General features: G+C 45.8%; 2 protein-coding genes across 2 annotated transcripts in view; one reads left to right on the top strand and one right to left on the bottom strand.

The window, feature by feature from the left end:
• Window positions 1–403: 403 nt before the first annotated feature.
• LOC129399865 (translation initiation factor IF-2-like) lies at window positions 404–1,473 on the bottom strand. Its single transcript, XM_055121248.1, has 2 exons — window positions 1,246–1,473; window positions 404–916 (listed from the first exon to the last, which is right to left on the bottom strand). The coding sequence occupies exons 1-2, from the start codon at window positions 1,471–1,473 to the stop codon at window positions 404–406; spliced, it is 741 nt and encodes a 246-aa protein (XP_054977223.1).
• An 817-nt stretch (window positions 1,474–2,290) lies between these two features.
• The window catches only part of LRP2 (LDL receptor related protein 2), a 186,506-nt gene continuing 163,810 nt past the window's right edge, over window positions 2,291–24,986 (top strand). The window contains exons 1-2 of the mRNA XM_055121247.1: window positions 2,291–2,356; window positions 3,977–4,010. Coding sequence (XP_054977222.1) covers window positions 2,291–2,356; window positions 3,977–4,010 — 100 coding nt within the window. The remainder of the gene's footprint in view (window positions 2,357–3,976; window positions 4,011–24,986) is intronic.

Genomic DNA, 24,986 nt, shown 5'->3' with positions numbered 1-24,986 from the left:
GCGAGCGCAGCGCGGGCCCGCGTGAGTGCCCGTGAGGTCCGGCCGCGCGTGCTGCCGAGTGTATGTGTCGCTCCGGGGTGTCCGCTTTTACGGAACAGAGGCGCGCGCGGCTAAGCGTGCACGACACTGTGTGAGTGCCACTGAGGTGGGAGTGCTGTTTTGAGGTGTCTGTGTGGATGTGGGAGCCCGATCCCGAGCACATGTTCGTGACCCGGCCGGCGCGAAGAGCGCGTGTTGGAGCGCGCTCGGGTGTGTCCGAGCCCGCACTCCTGCCCGCGCTGCAAAGTGCAGGGGGCGGGCCGGGCGGCAGGGGGCCTGCCCCATTGGATTCCCGCATGCTAGTTCCGGGGCGGTCGGGTCTAAAGGGCTTTATGCACGGTCGGGAGGGTGGGGACTGGCGCGGCTAGAAAACGGGATGCCCCGGGCGCGGGGACCCGCTTGCAGTTACCTGGACGCAGCTGAATTGTTGGCCTAAAGGAGCGCTCGCCAGCTGAGGCGCGGCTGGTGCCGAGTGCGACGCGCGCCCACCTCCCGGGGCAGGAAAGGCGAGGCCGGTGCGCGGGACCGTGGCGGGGATGGGGAGCCGGGCAGCGGCGGCGGCGTGCACGCTGCTGCTGGCTTTTGCCTCCTGTCTGGAACCGGCCAGTGGCCAAGGTAAGCGCCCGTCTGTCTCAGCCCTGCGGGGGGCAGGAGGGGACGCGGTGGGGGTGTTGGTGAAAGGGGCAGAGGGGCCGGGGGGCACGGTGGCGGCGCCAAAGCGGCTTTCCCGGGGGACGCTCAGGTTGCTCGGAGAGGGGGCTATCGGTAGCGCCCCAGCGAACTGAGCCCTGGCAAACTTGAGAAGGCAGCCCCGCCGGTTTCGGTGACAGCGCACCCCATGGGCACCCGTCTTTGTTCCCACGGGGGTCAGCTCTGACTGTTTTTAGGAAATCACCTTGCAGTTGGAACCCGGAGAACGAGATTCTCCAGCGAGTCCGGAATCTGCTCGTCTTTTCTTGCCCCCCAAACTTTCCTTGCTTTTTTTCGGGGGTGGGGGGTCTGAGTGGTTCTGGGCACGGCTAGGCGCGCGGTTTTCCACCTGCAGTGCTCCCGAACTCCCTTGGCGCGCCCTGGCCTGCGAACTTCAGCTCCCCCTCCCGCCCCCCCTCCGCTCCAGTCCCTCCCCAGCCGTCGTCTGCAGGCACTAGCTAAACTCGGTAGGGCGGTGACCCCCCAAGAGACCACATCTCGGTACAGATCATTTACCAGCTGAGATAAGGCCTGGAGGTGGGATTGGCCGAGAGCGCAGCCGAGCTCGGGCTGCGTTTTCTTGAAGGGGTTGCCTTTCCAGCCGGAGGCTGGCGCGGGGCGGGTGGGGGGGGGGGGGTGGGTGGAGGACGGTGGCTTTTGTGTGCATGAATGCCCCGAACGCTGCAATGCAGAAAGTTTCCGTGGAGCGCGTTCAGTTCTTTGGCCGTCGGAAGGACTCTGCATTTACAAACACACGAGCGAGGAAAGAGCGGCGACGGAGACTCCAGTGGACAGGATGAGGGTAGAAGAGAGAAGAGAGAGCAGGGGGAAAAGAGAGAGAAGGAAGAGTGAGAGGGAGAGATGGAGCGGGAGGAAGGGAGAGAGAGATAGAGTGAGAGAGCGAGAGAGGTAGTTAAAAGGAGAAGAGAGAGAGAGAGAAGGGAGGAGAGTAGAGCTAGAACCAGCAGGATGAATGGAAGCGCCAGGCTGAGGCCTGAAACCCGCGAGATCTCTGCCTGGCTTTGCGTTGCTAGGTAGCAGCCGGGAGCTGCTTGTGACCGACCACCAGACAGACAGAACGCGGACACTGCTGCCTCCACGGGGACTAATCTGTCTGTGGGGATAGGAGAGTGCCCCCCGCGTCTCCCCCTCCTGCTCTGTCCTTCCCGTCGGACAACTTAATTGCCCTACAATGAAAATGAAACCCCCTATTGTTGCAGGATTAGCCAAAGCAATACATTGATTTCCCCAGATCACATATTGGGGTTGAGGGTGGGGAAGGTAGAAGCCCCCATTTCTGGGGGGAGAGGGGAGGGATTGTGGATGGGCAGTGGCATGTATTCAAATGGTTAATCTGCTTTCTTCCCTCAATTCTTAGCATAAGCTCCTTAGAGCGAATCAACTAAGGAATTATACAGCAACTCCTAGCAGTTACCCATTTCAGACTTGCTGGAAGAAGTTTGGAAACGCCAGCAAACCCACTGGTTTTGTGAAAATGGAAGGCGTGGCAGGGGGAAAGCATAAATTATTCTTTTCCTGGAGTTGATAATACAGATAGGAGATGTATGATGATGATGATGATGATGATGATGATGATGATGATATTGTTGTGGATGGGTTGGACCCTGTATGTATGTACATACATACATACATACATACAAAAATTTCCATAGGATTAAGTTTATGGTCTTCTCAGTGCCTTGCAAAGTGGTGGGATTTATCTACACTATATCTGAATTCTCCTTATGCAGCTGAAATGGATGTTCTCATAGGTTGATGGTTTAGTTATCAAATAGTCTTATCTTACTTTTTTTTTAACTTTTTTGGTCACACCCGGCGACGCACGGGGGTTACTTCTGGCTCTGCACTCAGGAATTACTCCTAGCAGTGCTCAGGGGACTATATGGGATGCTGGGAATTGAACCTGGGTCGGCCTTGTGCAAGGCAAACACCCTACCTGCTGTGCTTTTGCTCCAGCCCCTCTCTCTTACTTAGACCTATCTTGTGCTCTATGATAAAGTATAAAACTATGTGTCATGGGAGACCGGGGTTATGGCTCATGCCTGGAGTGTGTGAGGACCTGATAACATACTGGTGCCACACAGCATTCCTCTTGCCCACTAGTTGTAGCCCAGCTTGGTAGGCCCCAGAAGCACAGGGTCCTGCAGCTCTAGCCTCAGTACAGAACACCCCTTCACCCACCCCCGGGCCAATATATGTAGTAATATGGTATTTCTCCCTTTGGGAATAGATTGCACCCAATCTTAACTAGTTAGGAACTCATATATATGCATATATATGCACATATTTAGTATTTTTCAAGACCAATATATGCATATATATAGTATTTTCCAAGACCAATGATCATTTAATTTATAAATAGGCATTGTTAGTGATTAACAACAGCTAATCAGACGATAGTACTGTAATGAAAGCTATGTGAGTATGCCCTCTTTCAAATGATCTTAACGTAGGTAATGTTTTCTCCACAGAGAACACGCTCCGTATCCTATGTGCAGGTCTTGTTCTAGGTATTGGGACCCAAGAGACCGTGCAAGGGGCTGAGTGCAATCTTTGCATGTGGGAGGTCTGAATTTGATCTCTAGCACTTTCTGGTCCCCTGAATACTGCCAGCAGTGATTTCTAAGCACTGAGCTGGGAGGAACACCTAGTCAGCAGTAACCCTTGAGCACTGCCAGCTGTATCCAAAAAAAGAAAACAAACCCCAAACGAAGTATTTACTCATTTAACATATTGATGCCAGCACTACATATCACTGATGGCTCATACATGATACATGGTTTAATTCGGACAAATTGCTATACTGGCTTTAATATGGCAATCTTTGTAATGCCTTTTTCAGAAACTCTTACCAATCCCTAACTCATAGATGAGAAATGAATACTCAGAGAAATGAAGTAATTAACATAGGGTCATTCTGGTAGAAAATAACTGAGGTGTACAAGATGTACGAGATTGACGCCAGAGACTAGAATTGAACTGCTGGAGTATGTGGCTCTCTGTTTCTTTCTTTCTTTTTTTTTTTGTACTAACAATGCCATGCTTGCCGAGACACCATTCATGTGTAGAGGTTACTAAATGCCAGGGCATTTTGTAAGTCTTGGCTACTTAAGTCAAATCTACCTGCTGTTATACAACTTTTTTTTACAAACTTTTTTTCTAGAAACTGTTCGGGTTTCTCTCACCTGAACTTCAATCTTCACTCCCAGTTTTTCTACTTAATTAGGTTAACTTACTTGTCCTCCGTATGTCCTTTGCTGGTAAGTGGAGATTTCTAGATTCCTGCTGTATATTGATTCTGAATGACAGATAAGTATGTAAATGCCCTTGTTTTAGTACTACATTGTAGGTAAGTGATCAAGGGCAAACTATTTTGTAAAGAGTCTAGACTATATGTAGGTTCAAACTATTTCCATTTCCCTCATTTTGTATATTGCTTTTTATGAATAAAAATGGGGGACGAAGCTGTTATTTTGTGATCTGGAGAAGTCACTTAATTTTGCATGCTTCAGATAGTTTATAATGTATTTGATAATAACAGATCTATGTCATCTTGTGAATGAAACAAAGTGATTAGCATGGTGCAGATACGTATGTAGATGGATAACAGCCTGGTAGCAATTTTAATTATTTTCTTAATACAATTTTTAAATAGTACAGAGGCAGCAATAGCACAGCAGGTACGGCATTTGCCTTGCATGCATGCTGACCCAGGTTTGATTCCTCTGCCCCTTTTGGAGAGCCTGGCAAGCACCGAGAGTATCTTGCCAGCACGGCAAAGCTGGCAAGCTATCCGTGGCGTGTTTGATATGCCAAAAACAGTAACAAATCTCACAATGGAGACGTTACTGGTGCCCGCTCAAACAAATCAATGAGCAACAGGATGACAGTGATACAGTGAAGTTACATACTATTTTGCTTACTATTAATATTACCAATTTCTAAATGCCTGAAGAAGTCTTTGAGTATTTTTTGTTAACTATTCTCTGAGATATCTCCAGATTCCAGAATTTTTTTAAAGAATATTATATTAGTCTTAAAGTTATTTATTTTTTTGGGGGATACAGCACACCTGGCACTGCTCAGGGGATACTCCTGGCTCTCTGCTCAGGAATATCCTCAGGCTTGGGGGACCATATGCGATGCTGGGGATCAAGCCATATTGACCAAATGTAAGGCTAGCAGCTGAAGCCTATATTATCTCTTTGGCCCAAAGTCATATTCTTTTGCCCAATAAAAGTTTGAATTTGTCCTTTATAATATTGGATTTTAATACAATTACACTGTTGGGGGAACTTTATACATTTATTTATTTTTTATTTATTTTGGGGAGGTTTTTGGGCAACATCTGAGTGTGCTCAGGGTTTACTCCTGGCTCTGCTCATAGATCAGTCCTGGCAATTCTTTTTTTTTTTTTTTCTTTTTGGGTCACACCCAGCGATGCACAGGGGTTACTCCTGGCTCTGCACTCAGGAATTACCCCTGGCGGTGCTCAGGGGACCATATGGGATGCTGGGAATCGAACCTGGGTCGGCCGCTTGCAAGGCAAACGCCCTACCAGCTGTGCTATCGCTCCAGCCCCCTGGCAATTCTTAATGGGCTAAATGTGATGCTGGAGATCTCAGGTGGGTTGGCCACATCTTTTGCTACCCACTGTATCTCTCCAGCCCCAAAGTTTATACATTTAAAAGCAGTGGGTGGTAAGTAACAAATGTTTATTATTTTTTTTCTTATAGCACTGTTAGAGCTATTTTAATTTTATAGCAATGGTCTTTTATTTCTCTATTTGAAATTATTTCTTGTTAGTCTTGTTGAAGAGTTGCAGGATAGATTCACTTCAGTCATGTGCCTGTCCTGTCTAATAGGAATTTGGACTTTTAGTGCTGGAGGTGACCTTAATATTAACTAGTCTACTTATATTATTTTCTAGATAGGGAAATTAGCCAGAGGGGAGGGTGGAGGAAGGTGCGGACTGAAGGACTAGGAGGGAGGCAGAGTTATGAGCCTTGCCTAAGGGTATGTGACCTGTAACAACTATGGAACTGGAAGTCTCCACATTCCATCTCTCCATTTACTTTTTTTTTTTTTAAAGATATCTGTCCTCTAATTCCAATTCTGTTGGTTGAGAATTGCTTTTCTGTTGATTTGGATTTTCTGATAGGCAAAGTCTAAAAGATGACATTGGTGGATTTTTTTTTTGTAAGGGAATTTTTTTGTTGAGGGAGGAGGGGATTGGTGCTCAGGGCAGCCCTCAAGAAACCACACAGTTCTCGTGATCAAGTCAAGATCTGCCTCATGCAAGGCAAGTGCCTTAACCCCTGTACTATCTCTCCTGCCTCAAGGATTAAATTTTCTACTAAGAGATTAAAAATAAAAATAAATTTTTTAAAACTCACGTAGGCTTTAGAGTGATAGTATAGTATAGCAGGCTTAGTATAGTTTAATATACTAAGTATACAAACTTAGATAGTTTAGTATAGTAAGAAGTTCACTTGCCTTGCCCAAAAACAAGCAAGCAAACAGACCAAAGAGACTTTCTCATAGGTTTTAACTCTGAACATTTCATAGACAACTCAATGACTTTGTGATTCTCATTCATCCAGAAGAATTCCTTTCTCAGGAAAGGTCTTGTGTTCCATCTCTAGTTGAGACGCCCCTTTTCAAAGGACTATAAGAACCAAGCTGAAGGGAAGATCAAAATGCTGTAAACTGGGGTTGGAGAGATAGTATAGCAGGTAGGGTGTTTGCCTTGCACACAACTGACCAGGATTCAATCCCCAGCACTTGAGCCCTGCAGGAGCCCTCCAGGAGTGATCCCTGAGTGCAGAGTCAGGAATAACTTCTGAGCACTGCCAGGTATGGTCTAAAAACAAAAAATGCCACAGACCCATTTATTTGGTCTGTCAGTAGGCTTTCTGGTGAATATTTTCTCATGTGGATTCATTCTTTTTTTTTTTTGTTTGCTTTTTGGGTCACACCTGGTGATGCACAGGGTTACTCCTGGCTTACGCACTCAGGAATTACTTCTGTCAGTGCTCGGTGGACCATATGGGATGCTGGGAATCGAACTTGGGTCATCGTGCAAGGCAAATGCCCTACCCACTGTGCTATTGCTCTAGTCCCTGGATTCATCCTTATCCACTTAAATTATGTTATAGGGAACTTGACATACACATGGCTCACTTGGATCAGTCTATGGCATCTCATGTTCCCTTGAGCACCGCTAGGAGTGAACCCTGAGTGCAGAACCAGGAATAACCCCTGAATAATAGCAGTGTCACCCCAAAACAAAACAAAAAGAAATTATATTATAGTTACCATTGTCTGTACTCTAAGTAAATCTCTAAGAACATAGATAGGTTTTGAAGAAGTTTAAATTTTTTTGCCCCCATTTGTAATAACAAGATAAAAAAAACGTAGACTTATTTGCTGAGAGTAGAAGCACATTACAATATTGGCAAAGGGATCTCCCTCAAGTACTAGTAAAGAGAACAATATAAGTAAGAAGTGTGACAACCAAAAAGATACTGTGAAACTATTCAGTTTAGGTATTATTGATGAAGGCTTTGTTGGCATATCCATGATTGTAATATATCGTACTAACTTTGTGATCTTGATAATGAGAAGTTGTCACCACTGTGGCATATTCCACAAACATTAATATTTAGTGTCTACAAGGGCTGAAGCAATAGCACAGCAGGGAACACATTGGCCTGTACACAGCTGACCAGAGTACTGGATCTCCGTCACCACAGGGGACCATTCCCCTGTGCCCACCAGGAGTGATTCCTGAGTGCAGAGACAGGAGTAAGTCCCGAGTACCAACCACCAGGTATGGTTCACAAACACAGATAAAAATATAGTGTCTGGGGTATACTAATGAGTCAGAAGCATCACTATAGAAATCTTAGGGCTGTGGAGATGCTGATGGAGCTGGAATGCATGCTGTGCATGAAGGAGTCCTGGCTTTGATCTTAGCATTATGTGGACTCCCGGAATATAGTTGGGTGTGGCCCCCAAACAAGCAGATATTCTTAGAGAATAAATGAAATAAAGAGAATTCGATTTCACAATGAAAATGGATTGTGACTTTGCATTGAAAAGTCTAAGAGTGGCCCTGAGAGATCAAATAAACACTTGTGTTGCATGCCGATGATTCCAGTTCTATCTCCAGCACCACACATGTGCCTCTGAACACAGAGCCAGGAATAAGTCATGATTAATGCTGGGTGTGGCTCCAAATCTCTTAAGATAAGAACATACACACAAAACTAATCATTTGGAGAGAATCTTACCAGATTAAACATGTTTTAGCCTTGGTAGTTAATAGAAATGGCTGAGGCATTTCTTTGGTGCTTCTTCTATTTCATATGGGCTCACAAAAATGTTCCCTAAGCAATTTCTTTCTGTTTTGATAGTGAATATCAAGTCTAATTGCAAAGGACAAAGGAGCTTATGGATTTTTTAAAGGATAACACATACGACTTCCGGTATTCCCCTGTCCCCAAAGTTTCCCTGGGAGTATGACTTTGTGTAGTAACACAGTGTTTTGTACTTATTGTTGTTATCATTATTTTTCAGTTTTTGGGCAACTCCCAGGAGACCTCTGATTCCTTTAGTCTCTATGCTCCTGGTGGTATTTGGGGGAAACATATGCTATGCCAGGGATTGAACTGGAATCATCACATGTAAGGCAAACACCCAAACTCCTGTATTATCTTACTGGCTCAATATTTTACACCCTTCTGTAGGTGGGAGGCATTGTACCACACCCTGTGATGCTCAGGGCTTACTTATGGCTCTGTGGCTCCAAAACAAAACAGAACAGAACAAAAAAGGAGGACCTTGGTATATTATTTTTGAGGCTACGGCAACCTTACTTAATAGTCTGTATTTTTACTTATGTAAGTGATAGGTACCTAATTAAGCTGCTGGGAGTAAAAGAAATTATTGCAGTACATCATTGCAAACATGTAACTTAGGTTGAATCACATTTATTTGCTATTTTCCTAGGTCATAATTTCACTCATTCAACCTGATATAAAATGTGGGTTCTACCTACATCATACAGATTATTCTAGTTTTGTGTTTTCTGGTTGGGAGATGACTTTTTCAAAGCTGTTCTTTGGTGCAGGGACTTCATGGAGCACATAATTTGATATTTTGGCCACTTGGAAAGAGCACAATCTTTTTTAGTTTTATTCTGGTAAAAATCTCACTTGCATCTCATGGGCTCTGCTAAGGTTATAAGATCATGCAGAGCCAATCACTGTAGCCAGAGCTATAAAGTGTGCTCATGTTGGCTGTAGACTTCAATCCCAAAATTCACCCTCTAAGCCATGAAATAAGGGTTGCCCCCACCCCAGAATAAATTAAAATGAGGTTAATACAGGAATAGAGAATAGTTGCTGGGCTGAAATGTATCTAGAATACATTATCAGATAAAATACGTTGTCATTTTAGAGATGAAAATATTAAAAAATGGCTATATAAAAATCTAAAGAGCATGCAATCATGGGACAACTCAGTGAAGAAGTTAAAGGGGTAGAGTATTGGAAAAATTACTGCGAAGACATACTGTTTTCACTTGGTGATGTTGGAGTTCTAGGTTTTGAAGGAGAATAAGAGAGAGACCATGTAGGATATTTATTTACAGTCAAAGGATTTTTTTGGATGGTTTTGGGCCAAACCCAAAACCATGTGTTCACAGTCTGTCAGTGCTCCTGAGACCATATATGCATTGCTGAAGATGGAACCACTATTAGTCATATATAATGTAAGTGCCTTACCTGCTGTACCATTTCTCTGACCTCCATCCAAAGGAGTCATATGTGGTAAAGATTTTTATGATGGACAGGGAAGTTTAGGGAAATGAGCATAGAAATCTGAGGCCATTTGTAACTTCTTTTCAGTGAATCCTAGGATCCTGTGAGTTCTTATTTCTTTTCCCACTTACTTTGGTACCATACTGACAGTTTACTAGATAGATTTTGGCTATGAAACTGGAGAGGAAGTAGAAAGGTTTGAAGACATTGAGAAGCTTATAGGGAGCTAGTACACCTGGGTATAAATCCAAGAATCCCTAGTCTTTGACCCAGGTACTTTTCTCCACATACGGCACAGTGGTCATCTTTCTAACATCACTTAATTCAAATATCAGTTAGAAATGACATTTATGTGTTCATTATGTCATTGGTTATTATTATTTTCCTTCCTGTACTTCCTTCTGGTCAGGATTGACTTAATGGCTTTACACAGGTTTGGGAATGTACACAGCCACTTGCTTTTGATCTCTTGTCCCTAATTTTAATTTCTAATAGCATGTACCAAGAAAACAAAAACTTACTATTAAAATAAAGATTATTAACTTTCACATTAGTGTACTTTGAGTTAGGACAGCATGGAAACAATGCAAAAAGAAATGTAAGTCTTCTGAAATAAAAAAACCCATACAATGTGAAATTTCATGTTGAAATCTTTATGCCCTTCGTCATGCCTAACTTCCAAGGTGATTAGAAACAGTGAGAAATGAAAGAAAAAGGAAATGCAATTACCATTCTGTGCATTGAGAAGTTAAGCCACTGTTACCATGGATACAATGGCTTATTTGTTGTCTAGATTTTGCAGTCTCAAGTAATACCGGAAGTCTTTATGTTTATGTACCATTAACACATAACCCATGGAGATTATTTGTAACTTTACAAGTAATCATTTTATTTTCTTTTTGGGTTATACCCGGCGATAGTCAGGGGTTACTCCTGGCTCTGCACTCAGGAATTACCCCTGGCGATGCTCAGGAGACCATATGGGATGCTGGGAATCAAACCCGGGTCAGCCACATGCAAGGCAAATGCTCTTGCCACTATGCTATCACTCCAGCCCCAGTAATTTTTTTTTTTATGGACCTACTGGTTCACATTTAGTAACACGTTCACATTTTTAGTGGGTGGGGGTGGCTTTTTTGGACCATACCTAGAAGTGGCTGACATGACTGAAAACATATTTCATAGGGAAGTTTTCAAATAAGTTGGAGCCAATTTAAGTATGGTAGTATAATCTGAAATTTTATCTTTTTTGGGGGGGGTACATCTAGTGATACTTAGGGTCCACTTGCTATTGCTCAGGGGGCTATGAATTATCAGGAATTGAACCCTGGACTCTAGCATTCATATTCCAGACCCTTACCTACAATTTTATTTTGTGGGGGGGCTATACCCAGCAATGCTCAGAGCTTACTCTTGGTTCTGTACTTAGGGATTACTCCTAGCACCCAGGAATCACTTCTGGCAGGCCTCAAGCAACCATATTTGCAGTGCCAGGGATCATACCTGGGTCGGCTGCATGCAAGGCAAGTGCCCAACCTGCTCCAGCCTATTTACCTACATTTTAATCTCATTCTAGGGGAGGAAGAAAATGATAGCACGTAACCGTAACTCCTTTTTCTTTCTTTCTTTTTTTTTTTTTTTTAGGTATTGGACTCAAGGTCCCACATATGCACTTGACCTCTAAGCCATGTCTGACTCTTTACTTTAGTTTTGACATGGTAAGGGTGTGGAGGATACTTTTTCTGAAATTAAAAAAAAATCCACTCAAGTTGGCTTTAACAAAGGGTATTTATTGACTTGTAAGTAAAATCTTCTGAGGCAGGTGGGGTTCAGGTGAGGTGTATTCAGGGCTCCAGTTCTTTTTTTTTTTTTTTTGTCTTTTTCTTAGTGAGTCCCCTCTAGCTTTCAGCTTTGTTTTCAGTCTGGCTTCCCATATTGTTATATTATAGCTGTTAGAACAAATGCAAATACAGTTACCTGTTGATAATATCTTGAAGGAATTTAGCTTTGAGTTGTGTTTTTAGAAGCATTATTTCAACACAATTTATACACTGCTGTGATTTCTAAAGACAGTTAAAAGCCAGCTAATTTACCAAACTTGGCAAGTGATTGGATTCTTAGACCAAACCCACACTCTAAATCAGGAGTGTTTTAGAGTTTCTTGGACAATTTCAGAAATAAACCACCTAGGTAACTTGCTCCTTATGTAGTTTTATAAACGGAAGCTCAGAGATGAGCTTACTTGTCAATGTGGTTCCTTCTTTTTTTTTTTTTTTGGTTTTTGGGTCACACCAGGCGATGCACAGAGGTTACTCCTGGCTCTTCACTCAGGAATTACCCCTGGCAGTGCTCAGGGGACCATATGGGATGCTGGGATTAGAACCCGGGTTGGCCGCGTGCAAGGCAAACGCCCTACCCGCTGTGCTATCGCTCCAGCCCCAATGTGGTTCCTTCTGTGGCAATTAGGTTACGTTTCTTTAAGTGCATGTTACAAGGAAATTACAATGAAAAACCTAGTCTTTTACCTGAGTGTAATTTAGTAGTTCCCTGGTTCCTAGCCTGGTCTTTCCTGGTCAACTTGACACCCCCTTCATATAGGCATAGTTTGTTAGTTTTGTTCTACACTTTTTTCTCCGACACTGGATTCAGTTCTTCCAACTTTTAACACGAGTCAGATTCTTTGAGCTAAACAGTTCTTAGATACCTTTTAAGCCTTTTACATCCAACCAGGGACTCACCTGAGTGCATTTCTGTTAGCTCACTGACATATAAAACACCCATATTTTCCATGAATAAGATGGCACAAATTGAAAAACTTAAAGGCATCTCCTTTATTTCACAACTTCTGCTCTTTTTTTTTGTTTTGTTTCTTTGGACCACACCAGGCAGTTGTCAGGGTCCCCTCAGTGGTACTTAGGGATTACTCCTGGCTCTGTGCTCAGAGATCAGTCTTGGTGGGCTGGGGAACCATATGAAGTGCCAGGGATGGAACCCCAGTTGGTTATGTGCAAGGCAAACGCCCTGCCCTGGCCCACACCTGCTCTTTCTTTTTGAGAATTCCTTTGGTCTCCATTTATTTGTTTCCTCCTATTTTATTAGTCATCATTAAGATCTTTTTGTTTCCTCCTATTTTTATTACTCATCATTAAAATCTCTTTGCTTGCGTCTGTAGCAGACTGTTGCTGTTGTGCTTTGCAGAACTTCAGCCCTGATTAATATAATTTGTTACTTCTATATTTCTAACAGGAGAAAAACATAAAAGTATGAGGATCTCACTTTTAAATTCCTGAAACTATCAAGTGAAGAAGGGTCATTCAGATATTCCTCCTCATCCTTGAAAGCTTTTTCTTTTTTACCAAAGTGACTTATGACTTCCATGTCCTTAAATCCATTCCCATCTCTTAATGTAATTCATAGCATTCAGCATAATGTGTCTAGTCCTCCTTTATAAGCCACTTACTTGGTCTTCCTTAGACAAAATAAGTAAATTCCTTGGAAGATAAAGTACCAGGAACTTCCAAAGATCCCAGTTGTTATCCTGGCATCCTAGGCTCAGTAATAAAACTCCTGCTTTGCATGTGTGAGGCCTTGAGTAACATCCCTGGCACCATTACACATCATTGAGTGCGATCCCATGCATTATTCTTTTTTGGTGGTGGAAGGCATGCGAGGTGGTGTTCAGGATTTACTCCTGATTTCCTCCGTGACCCACTCATTGTTCAATAGTGAGTTGTTTAATTTCCAAGTGTTTGATTTGGTTCTCCGAGTCTGTGCATGATTAACTTCCATCTTCAGTGCATCATGGTCTGAAAAGATAGTTGATACAATTTCTATCTTTCCAATTCTATTAAGGAATAACTTGTGGCCCAGAACATGGTCTATTTTGGAAAATGTTCCATGTGCACTGGAAAAGAATGTGTATTCTTTCTTTTGGGGGTATATAGCCCTGTATAGGTCTATTAGCCCTGTCTCCTCCATTTCTTCCTTCAGGGCCATCGTTTCCTTGCTGAGTGTTGTTCTTGTCGATCTATCCAGAGGTGATAAGGCAGTGTTGAAATCTCCAACTACTATCGTGGTGCTAGTTATGTCCTCCTTAAATTCTGTTAGGAGTTCTTTTAAGTATTTCGCTGGTCGTTCATTAGGTGCGTATACATTTAGGAGTGTGATTTCTTCCTGTTGCACATATCCCTTGATGAATATAAAATGACCTTTGCTGTCCCTTCTGATCTTTTTCACCCTGAAATCAATGCTATCGGATACTAGTATGGCCACCCCTGCTTTTTTTTTGAGGGGGCTGTTTGCTTGCAGGATTGTTTTCCATCCTTTGATTTTTAGTCTGTGTTTGTTCTGGCTATTCAGATGTGTTTCTTGTAGGCAGCAGAAGGTTGGGTTTAGTTTCCGAATCCATTTTGCCACTCTATGCCTCTTGATTGGTGCATTTAGCCCGTTAACATTAAGAGAGATTATTGTCATTGGATTTTGTGCCATTTTTCTGTAGGGTTTGTTGTTCTTATAGGTCTTTTTCCTTGTCTTATAGTAGCCCTTTGAGTCCTTCTTTTAAATTTGGTCTTGAGTCTATGAAGTTCCTGAGCTGTTGCTTGTCCATGAAATAATGTATGGTTCCTTCAAGTTTAACTGAGAGTTTAGCCGGGTAGAGTATTCTTGGTGAGGCATTCATTTCATGAAGTTTTTTCACTATATCCCACCATTGTCTTCGGGCTTGGAGGGTTTCTTCTGATAGGTCTGCTGTGAATCTAAGGGGTGCACCTTTGTATATGATCTCCTTCTTTGATCTTGCTGCTTGCAGTATTGTGTCTCTATCCACGGCATCCATCATTGTGACTATGATATGCCTTGGGGATTTTCTATTTGGGTCCCTTTTAGCTGGCACCCTTCGGACTCCTTGTATCTGGATGTCCACATTCTCTAGCTCTGGGAATTTTTTAGCAATGATGTCTTTAATGGTGTTTTTTTCATTGGGATTGGTTCCGTGTGGTTCCGGCACTCCCATGATTCTTATGTTGTTTCTCCTGAGGTCGTCCCCTAGGACTCTAACTCGCTCTAGAGCCATTTTGAGGTCTTTTGCCATTATTTGCTGTTGTCTATATGCTTTGTGCAGCTCATCTTCAAGCTCACTGATTCTGTCTTCGGCTGTAGTCATTCTACTATTGAGGGCTCCTACGGAGTTTTTCATTTCATCTACTGATTCTTTTAGTTGTGTGACTTCTGTTCGTAGCTTTGAAATTTCTGCTCTCATTTCTTCCTGGATTATCTTGGTGGAGCGTTCCAATGCGGCATCCATATCCTCCCTTAATTTATTGGATGTTCGTTCCATAGTTGTGTTGAGTTCATGAATCATCCTCACAATTTCCTCTCTGAATTCTCTATCTGAGAGGAGGGTGTATTTCTGGGAGGTCGCTGCTGAGGTTAGTGAGATATTTTCTTGGCTCTCTCCTAGTGGTGGGGATTTTCTCAGTTTCTTCATGTTGTTATGGGCTTTACTATCTGGAGCTCTCGTTAACTTGGGAGGAACCTCGACTAAAAATTTTTGGTTATGCTCTTTTGACAAAGTACTTTTCTGTGCAAGTTGATGTGTTCATTGACAGTTTTTGTGAAGTTAGGATAGGCTAGGTTAGTTGAGTATCAACATATAGTAACTAAGATAATGAGGGAGTTCTTCGGAGAAATGGGTTCAATCAATTGTAGCCAAAGGACAATGTGTAGAATGGTAGGAAAAATATCTGCGGCCGCGTTAGCGGCCGCCGCTCCGGAAACAGGCCACGCCCACTTTTAAGGCCACGCCCCCCAATGACAGGACACGCCCCTAACCTGTTCGGACACGGGAGGGCGGGATCAGGCGCGGTGGGCGAATGACTGGGACCTGCCCGGCGGGGAGGGGGTGCTCCGAGCTGTCCCGCTGCCGCGGGCGGGCACGGGACGCGGGGGGCGCTTTTCCAGGTGGCACAGGGTCTCCAAGGGGAAGAGCCAATATACCTGTCGGACACGGGAGGGCGGGATCAGGCGCGGTGGGCGAATGACTGGGACCTGCCCGGCGGGGAGGGGGTGCTCCGAGCTGTCCCGCTGCCGCGGGCGGGCACGGGACGCGGGGGGCGCTTTTCCAGGTGGCACAGGGTCTCCAAGGGGAAGAGCCAATATACCTGTCGGACACGGGAGGGCGGGATCAGGCGCGGTGGGCGAATGACTGGGACCTGCCCGGCGGGGAGGGGGTGCTCCGAGCTGTCCCGCTGCCGCGGGCGGGCACGGGACGCGGGGGGCGCTTTTCCAGGTGGCACAGGGTCTCCAAGGGGAAGAGCCAATATACCTGTCGGACACGGGAGGGCGGGATCAGGCGCGGTGGGCGAATGACTGGGACCTGCCCGGCGGGGAGGGGGTGCTCCGAGCTGTCCCGCTGCCGCGGGCGGGCACGGGACGCGGGGGGCGCTTTTCCAGGTGGCACAGGGTCTCCAAGGGGAAGAGCCAATATACCTGTCGGACACGGGAGGGCGGGATCAGGCGCGGTGGGCGAATGACTGGGACCTGCCCGGCGGGGAGGGGGTGCTCCGAGCTGTCCCGCTGCCGCGGGCGGGCACGGGACGCGGGGGGCGCTTTTCCAGGTGGCACAGGGTCTCCAAGGGGAAGAGCCAATATACCTGTCGGACACGGGAGGGCGGGATCAGGCGCGGTGGGCGAATGACTGGGACCTGCCCGGCGGGGAGGGGGTGCTCCGAGCTGTCCCGCTGCCGCGGGCGGGCACGGGACGCGGGGGGCGCTTTTCCAGGTGGCACAGGGTCTCCAAGGGGAAGAGCCAATATACCTGTCGGACACGGGAGGGCGGGATCAGGCGCGGTGGGCGAATGACTGGGACCTGCCCGGCGGGGAGGGGGTGCTCCGAGCTGTCCCGCTGCCGCGGGCGGGCACGGGACGCGGGGGGCGCTTTTCCAGGTGGCACAGGGTCTCCAAGGGGAAGAGCCAATATACCTGTCGGACACGGGAGGGCGGGATCAGGCGCGGTGGGCGAATGACTGGGACCTGCCCGGCGGGGAGGGGGTGCTCCGAGCTGTCCCGCTGCCGCGGGCGGGCACGGGACGCGGGGGGCGCTTTTCCAGGTGGCACAGGGTCTCCAAGGGGAAGAGCCAATATACCTGTCGGACACGGGAGGGCGGGATCAGGCGCGGTGGGCGAATGACTGGGACCTGCCCGGCGGGGAGGGGGTGCTCCGAGCTGTCCCGCTGCCGCGGGCGGGCACGGGACGCGGGGGGCGCTTTTCCAGGTGGCACAGGGTCTCCAAGGGGAAGAGCCAATATACCTGTCGGACACGGGAGGGCGGGATCAGGCGCGGTGGGCGAATGACTGGGACCTGCCCGGCGGGGAGGGGGTGCTCCGAGCTGTCCCGCTGCCGCGGGCGGGCACGGGACGCGGGGGGCGCTTTTCCAGGTGGCACAGGGTCTCCAAGGGGAAGAGCCAATATACCTGTCGGACACGGGAGGGCGGGATCAGGCGCGGTGGGCGAATGACTGGGACCTGCCCGGCGGGGAGGGGGTGCTCCGAGCTGTCCCGCTGCCGCGGGCGGGCACGGGACGCGGGGGGCGCTTTTCCAGGTGGCACAGGGTCTCCAAGGGGAAGAGCCAATATACCTGTCGGACACGGGAGGGCGGGATCAGGCGCGGTGGGCGAATGACTGGGACCTGCCCGGCGGGGAGGGGGTGCTCCGAGCTGTCCCGCTGCCGCGGGCGGGCACGGGACGCGGGGGGCGCTTTTCCAGGTGGCACAGGGTCTCCAAGGGGAAGAGCCAATATACCTGTCGGACACGGGAGGGCGGGATCAGGCGCGGTGGGCGAATGACTGGGACCTGCCCGGCGGGGAGGGGGTGCTCCGAGCTGTCCCGCTGCCGCGGGCGGGCACGGGACGCGGGGGGCGCTTTTCCAGGTGGCACAGGGTCTCCAAGGGGAAGAGCCAATATACCTGTCGGACACGGGAGGGCGGGATCAGGCGCGGTGGGCGAATGACTGGGACCTGCCCGGCGGGGAGGGGGTGCTCCGAGCTGTCCCGCTGCCGCGGGCGGGCACGGGACGCGGGGGGCGCTTTTCCAGGTGGCACAGGGTCTCCAAGGGGAAGAGCCAATATACCTGTCGGACACGGGAGGGCGGGATCAGGCGCGGTGGGCGAATGACTGGGACCTGCCCGGCGGGGAGGGGGTGCTCCGAGCTGTCCCGCTGCCGCGGGCGGGCACGGGACGCGGGGGGCGCTTTTCCAGGTGGCACAGGGTCTCCAAGGGGAAGAGCCAATATACCTGTCGGACACGGGAGGGCGGGATCAGGCGCGGTGGGCGAATGACTGGGACCTGCCCGGCGGGGAGGGGGTGCTCCGAGCTGTCCCGCTGCCGCGGGCGGGCACGGGACGCGGGGGGCGCTTTTCCAGGTGGCACAGGGTCTCCAAGGGGAAGAGCCAATATACCTGTCGGACACGGGAGGGCGGGATCAGGCGCGGTGGGCGAATGACTGGGACCTGCCCGGCGGGGAGGGGGTGCTCCGAGCTGTCCCGCTGCCGCGGGCGGGCACGGGACGCGGGGGGCGCTTTTCCAGGTGGCACAGGGTTTCCAAGGGGAAGAGCCAATATACCTGTCGGACACGGGAGGGCGGGATCAGGCGCGGTGGGCGAATGACTGGGACCTGCCCGGCGGGGAGGGGGTGCTCCGAGCTGTCCCGCTGCCGCGGGCGGGCACGGGACGCGGGGGGCGCTTTTCCAGGTGGCACAGGGTCTCCAAGGGGAAGAGCCAATATACCTGTGGATTTACTCCTGGCTCTGTGCTCAGGAATCACTCCTGGTGGGCTTGAGGGACCATGTGCAATGCTGGGGTGTGCTGTGTGTAAGTCAAGTGCCCACCACTATACTTTGGTCCTGATCCTTCCCTGCATTGTTATTGTGACCAACAGTGTGATATCCATAGCACAAAAAAGAAAAGGTCAAAGAGGAACAGTAAAAGCTAAATGTTTATTAGAATAAACATTTTTTCTGTCTTCCAAGAAATCACAATTCTTTGTTTCTTTCCTCTTTTACTGATGTTCTCGTTGGTATCTTCTTGGGATTGAATGTTTATTGCTGTACATTTCCCTAACTGCTTCTATTACTTTTTTTTTTTTTTGGACCACACCCAACTGTGCTTATGCTTACTACTACTGGTGCTCAGGAACCATATGAGACGCTGGGGATGGAAACTGGGTAGGCTGAGTGCAAGAAAATTGCCTTTTAAGCTGTACTATCCACATCATCTCTCTGAGTTAATCTCCTTTTCCTACTTTAGGGAGATCTGTGCGATTAACCCAACAGAATATGTACTTTGAGACACTTGAATGTTTTGTGAGTATTTTCCCTTAGACCACTTTTGATTTGCTTTTTTTTTTGGTGATTATTAAAAAAACAGGTTTATTCAGGTGCTAACAATGTGAGACTGGTAAACTTATTTCCCCCAAAACCTTGCTTTCAGTCTGAGTTTTATAAAGGACTAGTGGAAGAAGGAGGCATACATAGATAAAAGTCATGGGCTGGTGGGGGCTAAGAGTTCTAGCCATAGCAGTGGTTTGACCAAGGCACATGGTGGCCTGTTCTTCCTAAGACTCAAGGTTAACATTACTTATGGTTATCAACCTTCAGAAACTGAACCAAACCAACAGAGATCAGATATATTTATTTGTTCTTTTCTTGTTTTGACTAGCTTTTTTGCCTCCTACTTGTCTCTGGCTGCTGTCCTACTTGGGATCGCTTTCCTGATTCTTTCCTGACTGACTTTGTGGTGCTCATCACCATCCAACATATGTACACCACTTATGTGCTTACAGGAGCTCCAGTTCCTTGAAAGAGAGTGTTACTATTGTTGTTTTGTCTTTCTTTCTCAAAGATATAAGTTTCATAAAGACAGCCAGTCCCCTGACCCCCCTTCTTATTCATTGCTTCAGTATCCAAAATAGGGCAAGTAAAGGTCTAAATTAATGAAATTAGATCAAATGATTGGATGGATCAGTGATTTCATGGATGGACAAGCTAAGAAGGGAAGTTCTCAGAGCATCAGCTGTGTTATCCTCAGCTCCTCCTAGTGTCCACTCAGGCTCCGGAGACCCCATGAGGTCTTCATGGAGGAGAAAGGAGAATTTTTTTCTTTTAATCAACATCAACTATTTCTCTTTATTTGACTCACCTCTTCCCTCCAGTTTGCCGCCCCCCCACCCCCCCCACTCTCCACTGGTGATTCCCAGTGTTTTTGAGAGTGGCTGAATCTGTCAGTCTCTGTAATTCTCATTCTAGACACTTGATTATCCTGGGTGAACCCCCTTTACTTGCAGAATGGATCACTTTTTCTTTCCTATTTTTAGGAAAGATTTCATACAGTAGCTTTACAAAAGATAAGCCATAGTTTTTAGACATGTCAGTGAGCTGTCATTCTCCGCTGAAACAGAACACAAAGGAAAGCTGTCTGTGGCCTCACAGGGAAAATGGTCTTGACCAGACAAAAGGCCTCTCAGAGGAGGGGAGTGGTTTCCCAAGCAGTGTGGACTGTGCTGGAAAGAACATCACGTGTCAAGCAGTACATTCACGGGTCTTGTTTCTGATGAATGAAGGAAAACTGGGCTCACACTCCAAGAGAGAGGCTCAGCCTGCTGAAAAGTGCCCACAGCAACTTGTCCCCAGGACATAATCCTTCTTACTTCACACTACTTTCTTTCAAGGACTCCATAAGCACCATGACCAAATACTTTAGAGACTGAAGAAAAACTCACTAACACACACATGGAAGAGAAGGTGAGGGAATGAGTTAAATAGTTACTGCTAATGTTTTTTTTGGGGAGGACTTTCTGAAAGTTAGGTGTTCTTCAGGTGTTTCATGGGTATTAGATGACTTAGTTCTTCATTGCTGTTCTAAATTTGATGGATAAAATTTATCCATCAAATTTAGAACAGCAAACAGGAACAAGGGATCATGATTGGAACCCAGAGCCCAATTCTTTCATTTGGTCCTAGTGGAGTAGTAGGAAGGTAATTTCTCTTTTGGCAGTTAGTGTCATATGATATGGTGATCTCATTTTAGATTTTGTAATTCAACGCATGGACATTGTTGGCATTCAGTCCTCCCTTCCTTCATTCCACGAAATTTGAGATCTTATCATGCCAGGTTCTACAAAGGAGAGAGATTTCTATAGCATAGGCCAGGCCCAGGAGTCTTTTGTTGAGAAGAGAACATAGCTGTGGTGTTCTTTCTATACTCCTTAGGTGCTGTTTCGTGCCTGATGGCTTTCTCCTCTATTACCATTCTTTTATCTGGGAGTGTCCTTTCCTTTGTATCACCATATCACTGTATCACTGTCATCCCATTGTTCATCAATTTGCTTGAGTGGGCGCCAGTAAAGACTCCATTCATCCCTGTAAGGTGTTAGTGTAGCCCGATGGTGTATTGGGGGCTCTTTCAGGATCAGGGAAATGAAGACAGTTGTTGTGGCTGTTTTTGGCATATCAAGTCCGGTGGCATGCTTATGGGAACCTCATTTTATGCTTCTTTCCAGGAGAAGCAGCCTTGTCTTTGTAGATATATATTTTAATAAAAAAAACTCTAATTGCAAGGTTCTGCAAAACTTGCTAGCTAAAGCATATGCTAAAAACCAAGGTTTAAATATATATTTTGAAGATGAACTTTTAGGAATTGGAGAGTTAGCATAACTGGTAAGCCACTTGCTTCATTGGCAGCCAGCCCAGTTTTATCCTGGAGAACCACATATGGTCTTCTCTGAGCATGCCAGGGGTTGATCCCTGAACATAGAACATGCATTTAGCTCTGAGCTCCTGTGGGTATGACCCCAACTCTAGACTTTTTACAAAAGTCATTTAGTATTGGCACTTGTCATTGGGCTAGAAATGCTGTTGGTCCGGAGCAGCGCTAACTTGTCCAAAGAAGTTTGTTTCCTTACTCCTAGAGCCAGTTCTCTAGAGTAAGCCATTGTTCCCTCCTGAAACACTGGCTGAAGTGCAGAAAATTTTTACTCCGTGGCACAGTGGGTTTATGTAATCAGTGACCAGTGACGTAGCATTGTATTACTGTTTGACAGATCAAGTTTCATATAGAATGAGACTCTAAGCTGGCATGTTTGGATGGAGAATGAAAGGCAAACGAGGCCATCTTGAAAGAGAACCATTTTTCTTTTTTCCAATTAGCCCTTCATTAGTATTGCTACTACTACTACTATTATTAAAATTTTGTAAGTTTTTGGGTCATATCCAGTGATACTTAGAGAGTTACTCCTGGTTCTGCTCTCAGGAACTACTTGTGGTGCTCAGTGGACCATATGGGGTGCCAGTAATAGAAACCAGGTTGGCTGGTATAGGGCAAGCCCTGTATCTTCTATTACCTTTCCAGACCCTAAATTATTATTATTGGGCTGGAGTGATAGCACAGCGGTTGGGCGTTCGCCTTTCATGTGGCCGACCTGAGTTCGATTCCTCCACCCCTCTCGGAGAGCCCGGTAAGCTACTGAGAGTATGGAGCCCGTGCAGCAGAGCCTGGCAAGCTACCCGTGCATATTGGATATGCCAAAAATGGTAACAATAAGTCTCTCAATGAGAGACGTTACTGGTGCCTGCTCGAACAAATCGATGAGCAACGGGATGACATTATTATTTTTGGTTGGGTCACACCCATCTGTGCTCAGGGCTTGGTTGTGTGCAAGGCAAAGACCCTCCCTACATGCTGTAAACCTCTCTGACCCTAGAAGTTAATTTTATTTATTACAATTTTTTAATTAAAAAAATTTTTTTTTTAGTCATACCTGGCCATGCTTGGGCTTACTCCTGACTTTGAACTCAGGGGTCACTCCTGGTGGTGATCAAGGCATGACCCCTATCCACTGTACTATCTCTTGAGCTCCTAGATATTTGTTTTAATTCGATTTTGTTGGAACACTCTCTTTTATATATTTTGCATCACGTACAACTGAGTTTTAGTGTGAAATTTCATGCTCCTGAATTTTTTTTAATATCTACTTTGGATGGACTGGAGTGATAGCACAGCAAGTAGGGCTTTTGCCTTGCACGAGGCCAACCTGGGTTTGATTCCTCCATCCCTCTTGGAGAGCCCAACAAGCTACCGAGAGTGTCCCACCCTCATGGCAGAGCCTGGCAAGCTACCCGTGGCATATTTGATATGCCAAAAACAGTAACAACAAGTCTCACAATGGAGCTATTACTGGTGCCCGCTCGAGCAAATCGATGAACAATGGGATGACAGTGCTACAGTGCTACATCTACTTGGGACGCAAACAGCAATTTAAGAAAAACTTATCATTTTCAATCTGAAAAAAGCAACTATAAGTCAATCAACTATAATATAAAAATAATATACAATATAGTAAGGTTGAATGCAAAAGAGCCTGAAGGTAGAATTAAAATTGCCATCGTTTGGAGCTGGAGCAATATGATAGTGGCAGGGTGCTTGCCTTGCATGTGGCTGATCTGAGTTTGACTCCTGGGGCCCCATATGGTCCCCTGAGCACTTCCAGGAGTAATTCCTGAGTGCAGAATTAAAGAAGTAGCCCTGAGCATTACTGGGGGTTAAACAAAACCCCAACTTTGCCCAAATTGCCATCATATCCAGTATATATGTGATTCCACAAGGATGGGACTCAAATATCAATATAGTTATTAGTTATTTATTATTCTAATAGAATTATCATATTTTGAAATTTTATGCTTCTTTATATATTCTGTTATCAAGTTAGTAGTTTATGTGCATATATACACCCATCAGTGACATTTACACATATACTTATTTGTATAAATAGAAAATATTTCTTTTACCTTACATGAGACAGAAAAATTTATTATGGAGGGCTGACATCATCCTGATAGTGAAATAGGTTATGTTTACATTATACAGTTTCCATCACAAAAGTGAGCTAACTTTATTGTTTTGCCTAAATCAGCTTTTCAGGGAAAAAGATATTTGTGTTTTTTCTTAGGATGGATATATTGAAAATTTCTGCTGTGAGACTATCTCAGACACAGAACTTCTTGCCTTCTAGTTTGGCTCTTGTTTCTTCTGTTAGTTTACTTAAGAACATTGCAAGCCCATGGGGCTGTAGTGATAGCACAGCGGGTGGGGCATTTGCCTTGCACGCGGCCGACCTGGGTTCAATTCCCAGCATCCCATATAGTCCCCCAAGCATCGCCAGGTGTAATTCCGGAGTGCATGAGCCAGGAGTAACTCCTCTGCATCGCTGGATGTGACCCAAAAAGAAAAAAGAACATTGCAAGCCTATCAATAATTTCTTAAAAATTTATCCATGCTAGATGAGATTGAGAGGAGGCTTTTGGTTTTAATATCAATGACAATTACATATTTTTTCAGAGCATAATGATGACTATTGATAGGAAATACTTCCTTTTTTTTTGTTTTTGTACCACGGTTAACTTCTCAGGGATTACTCCTGGTTCACTGCTCAAAGGTCACACTTGGCAGTGCTTTTAGGGGACCATAGAGTGGTAGGGGTATTAAATGTGGCCTCTGAGATGCAATATTTGCACTCAGCCCACTTAGTCATCACTCTGGTCAAGAATATTCTGTATTTTCCTTTCTTTCTTAGTTGGTAAAAAAAATTCAAATGAATGAATCAAGATTTCTGAGGTCAATTGCTAAATGGTTAATTTTTATGTACCAGTCTTTCCAGTTCACTTCTGACAGAAAAAATCGACTTCTTCCCTAATCTTTGATGCAGTGAGGTGTTGAAAGAATTTGCTAAATAATCATTGGGAGGCAAAGATTCTAGTACAAAACAAAAATGCATGGTTTAAAAATTGAAAGTCTTAATTGGAAGACAGCGAAACTTGGATGTGGTCTGTGAATAATTAAACCTATCAGAGGACAAGAGAAAACTCCGGCTTGAACTAAATGGGATTTCAGCTAAGATAGATGCAAATTGCATTGAATGCTTTCTTTTCCCTCATTGTCAGGCAAATCTTAGTGGTCTTTAACAGTTGTTGCTAATTGTGAATGTGTTCAAGAAAATCCCACTGTAATTGATTTAGTTTTCAAGCATCTTGCTGTGATTAAAGGCAAGAGGATGGGAAGGAAGACAGGTAGGAGTTTTATTAAGGCTCTAACATGATTTGTCACAGTGACCTGGGACTTGGGTCTACTCCAAAGTTTTCTCAGACTGTGGATGTGTTGGTAGATTGATCAAAGACACTTGCTTCTATTATTCTTGCATGGAACCAGTAGATTGACCATGGACAAATGGATGAACAAGAGACCCATAAGATAGATCTTACTTCTTTGGCAGGGCTTATTTCTTTACACTTTTTATCTTATCTTTCCCCTTCCTCCATTTCTACCCCTTTTTTGAAAGGGGGAATTGACTGGCATTAATTCTTACT

This window comes from Sorex araneus, chromosome X (genome assembly GCF_027595985.1).
Source record: "Sorex araneus isolate mSorAra2 chromosome X, mSorAra2.pri, whole genome shotgun sequence".
Classification (NCBI taxonomy): Eukaryota; Metazoa; Chordata; class Mammalia; order Eulipotyphla; family Soricidae; genus Sorex; species Sorex araneus.
This window is presented reverse-complemented; position numbering and strand designations above follow the sequence as displayed.

Bases quoted from the DNA above. Each gene is read 5' to 3' on its own strand.
- LOC129399865 (XM_055121248.1), bottom strand. From the start codon at position 1,473: ATGCAGAGTCCTTCCGACGGCCAAAGAACTGAACGCGCTCCACGGAAA. The intron at 917-1,245 runs GTAAATGATCTG...TCCTAAAAACAG, and splicing joins TCCAGGCCTTATCTCAGCTG to TCAGAGCTGACCCCCGTGGG.